We start from the raw sequence: 3528 nt of genomic DNA on the forward strand, positions 1-3528 counted from the left end.
CTCCAGCAGGTGTATCTCACTGATCATCCCTAAAGCCAACACCTCATTTGGCCGCCTTTTGTTCCAGTACTCTGCTGCCTGTGACTGGAACGAATTGCAAAAATCGCTGAATTTGGAGACTTTTATCTCCCTCACCAACTTCAAACATCAGCTATCTGAGCAGCTAACCGATCGCTGCAGCTGTACATAATCTATTGGTAAATAGCCCACCCATTTTCACCTACCTCATCCCCACAGTTTTTATTTATTTACTTTTCTGCTCTTTTGCACACCAATATCTCTACCTGTACATGATCATCTGATCATTTATCACTCCAGTGTTAATCTGCAATATTGTAATTATTCGCCTACCTCCTCATGCCTTTTGCACACATTGTATATAGACATTGTATATAGACTCCCCTTTTTTCTACTGTGTTATTGACTTGTTAATTGTTTACTCCATGTGTAACTCTGTGTTGTCTGTTCACACTGCTATGCGTTATCTTGGTCAGGTCGCAGTTGCAAATGAGAACGTGTTGTCAACTAGCCTACCTGGTTAAATAAAGGTGAAATAAAAAAATAAAAAATCACTCCAAATGGAGGAAAGAACTGTGCTTATCCTGGAAACAAGTGCTAACATCTCATAGGATAAGTCTATAATAGCCATTCCCAAATAATACAACCCATTTGTGAGGAGGAGCAAGATAACAATATATGAATCAACACATTGGTTCTGAAACACAGATTTTATTCAAACAAACAATTAAAAATAGCTTATCTGCCAGAATACATAAAGCACAGTCGAAAGCAGAATTGCATACAATCTCTAGAACATTCATTCATGTGTTATTTCGGGAAAAAATCTAAATGATCGATAAAGACATCAGCATGATTGTTGTTAGAGTTATAATAATTTGTATTTACATTTTTTGGGATTGGCGGGTTAAGCCATGGCGCATAAAATAACATAACATTCTTATATTGAAACTAAAGAGATGCGATGTAGTATAAGCGGTAAAGGCCCGGTTGTAGATTAATTAACATGATGTAAAGGTTTTCCAGAAGAAGTTCTTGCACCCAGCCTTGCGTTCACGCGGCGCCAGTACTGGGCCAGCAGCACGCTCCAGCTCGAGACGCACATCCTCCTGCTCCACGCCACGAGACCGGTCATCTGACTCAATCGCCTCGTTCTCTGCTAGTGCAAGCTCTGAGAGCAGCTCTGCAAGTGTATACCTGGCAAGCTCCTGAAAATGGATAAAATAACATAACATTTTTATTTATTCTCTTTTGTGGAGACTGAAAAATACACATTTTAGCAACAGGATCCATTGAAATAGAAACAAATCAACACGCCTTAATAAAATGTAGCCTACCCATTTAGGAAGGAAATCAGTGTTTGTATGTTGTTTTCTCTTCCCTCACATTGCTAAAATATGTGTAGGCTATTTGATCTGCATTATTTATATTTATTTAAGATGGCTGCAAAAAATTACCTTTCCTATGCTGTTACGCATGAACCGATCACTTAAACTGAGATGTAAAACAACTTTTTTATTCCAACATGTGTTTCATTTTCTTTGAAGAAGACGTTTCATTAATAAACATTAACATTAAAACCCATTCCACTGTATGTTTGAACTATTCTTGTCAAGTTGTGTTTGTAATTGACAACTACCTACAGCAAGACCCCAAATTCCAGATACATCTTTCGTTTTTATTTGATACATTTTAATTTTAAAGGTTGATTTAAAATATAGAAGAATTCACATTTACATTTCATTAGTTGCTCTGATAGCAGTCTTTCCACATTCCTCGGCACTTAATAAAATGCATGTCAATCTCTCCTGGCTCAACGTAGAGGATAGATTGATTTCATCACTACTTCTATTTGCGAGAAGTATTGATATGTTGAATGCACCGAGCTGTCTGTTTAAACTACTAGCACACAGCTCAGACACCCATGCATAGTCCACAAGACATGCCACCAGTGGTATTTTCAGAATCCCCAAGTCTAGAATAAACTATGGGAGGCGCACAGTCCTACATAGAGCTACGGCTACTTAGAGCAATGACTACATGAAACCCTATTTCACATCAAAAAACTTATGCAAGCAGTAAAATCAGATTTAAAAAACGGATTAAACTACACCTTATGGAACAGCAGGGACTATGAAGAGAGACACAGGCACAGACACGCATACACACATACATGATAACGTATACACACACATACACATGGATTTTGTGTTGTCGATATGTGGGAACACACTTAATATGTTATGGAATATGTTGTGAAATGTAATGTAATGTCTTTTTAATTGTATAACTGGCTTAATTTTGCTGGACCCCAAATATTTGTACAAATACAATACTTAATTTCGTGGTCGTTTCGGCACCATGAAAATGCGCATCATGCTGTTCCCTGCATGTTGCTAAATAGATCGATTAATTTCCACATGCACCTGCAAGTAAAACAGCAGGGATAAATGTATGGCAACTGTTTAACCTTAAATCTGTATAATGTATCATCTCTATACTCTGGAAGTAAATATACTTAAAATGTAATTTGCAGCTGTACCACCAGCTCTGAAAAATAGGATAATATGGTCACAGTAGCTGGCGAAGAACGAAAACGTATAATTAAAGTCTGATTGAAGGTATCTACCTGTTTGCCTGCAGGTGCCATGAGTGACCGTTGAAGAAGCTGGCGAAGTTTGGCATCGGATGGAGCTGCAGAGACACTGCTGATGGCCAAGGCTAGGGAAAGCAGCGCTAGGGCGCACTGGACACGCGTCGAGAGCATCTTCTTTTGTGTATCGGGGTGGCAGAGGATGGATGAAGGCGGTTCAATTGGGCAGAAGATAGTCGAGATGGGGTTCTCTTCGGGTTATGCTGCTCCTTCTGTTGTTCTAGTGCCCCCTCCGAACCCGTCTTTTAAACGGTTCGTCTGTGGTCAGGTGGTAAGGGGGGTTTCCTTCTGGCGCGTAACGTTTGAGTGATGACTCCAAGTGACAAAGTTTCCAACGATTAGAGAGTCGTGCGCATCCTTCGAGAAAAGGGAATTCAAGATCCTTTCATTTATTGAATATCGCCCGATTAGTGAAATATGGTTTACTTTGTAGAGACTTTCACTCCGTGTGGATCTTATTGAATTTCAACAAGTTCGTTTATTTTTTTTCGCCCAATGAAATGAACTCGAGGCACTGTAATGGAAAATCAACAACACATACATCATGAATAGGCTACAATGTGTCAAACTGGCCTCCACTTTAATGACTATAGGATTTCATGATGAGTCTGAACGTCACTTATGCCTGAAATGTTTTTATTCTTCATAAATACAGCTGTTGGAAATATGCAACATATTGTTTCTACATATAGGACATACAGTATATTTTTTCCAATTTAGAGGACTCTTAAACTCATTCAAAACACTTCTCATATGGGAATTTTCGCTCGCTACTTCACGTCATTGCGCATGCCTGCAATGATCCTTTTGCATTTACAACAATTCAATTATTATCGAACAAAATATCAGTATGATGA

The 3528-nt window shown here is 38.7% G+C and overlaps 1 protein-coding gene across 1 annotated transcript; it reads right to left on the reverse strand.

The window, feature by feature from the left end:
• Window positions 1-713: 713 nt before the first annotated feature.
• LOC123994017 (somatostatin-1A) lies at window positions 714-2901 on the reverse strand. The gene is made up of 2 exons (XM_046296497.1): window positions 2648-2901; window positions 714-1226 (listed from the first exon to the last, which is right to left on the reverse strand). The coding sequence occupies exons 1-2, from the start codon at window positions 2783-2785 to the stop codon at window positions 1020-1022; spliced, it is 345 nt and encodes a 114-aa protein (XP_046152453.1). The 5' UTR covers window positions 2786-2901; the 3' UTR covers window positions 714-1019.
• Between the last annotated feature and the right edge of the window lie 627 nt (window positions 2902-3528).

Source organism: Oncorhynchus gorbuscha, linkage group LG13 (assembly GCF_021184085.1).
Source record: "Oncorhynchus gorbuscha isolate QuinsamMale2020 ecotype Even-year linkage group LG13, OgorEven_v1.0, whole genome shotgun sequence".
NCBI classification, from domain to species: domain Eukaryota; kingdom Metazoa; phylum Chordata; class Actinopteri; order Salmoniformes; family Salmonidae; genus Oncorhynchus; species Oncorhynchus gorbuscha.

Bases quoted from the DNA above. Each gene is read 5' to 3' on its own strand.
- LOC123994017 (XM_046296497.1), bottom strand. From the start codon at position 2,785: ATGCTCTCGACGCGTGTCCAGTGCGCCCTAGCGCTGCTTTCCCTAGCC. The intron at 1,227-2,647 runs GTAGATACCTTC...ATCCATTTTCAG, and splicing joins TGGCACCTGCAGGCAAACAG to GAGCTTGCCAGGTATACACT.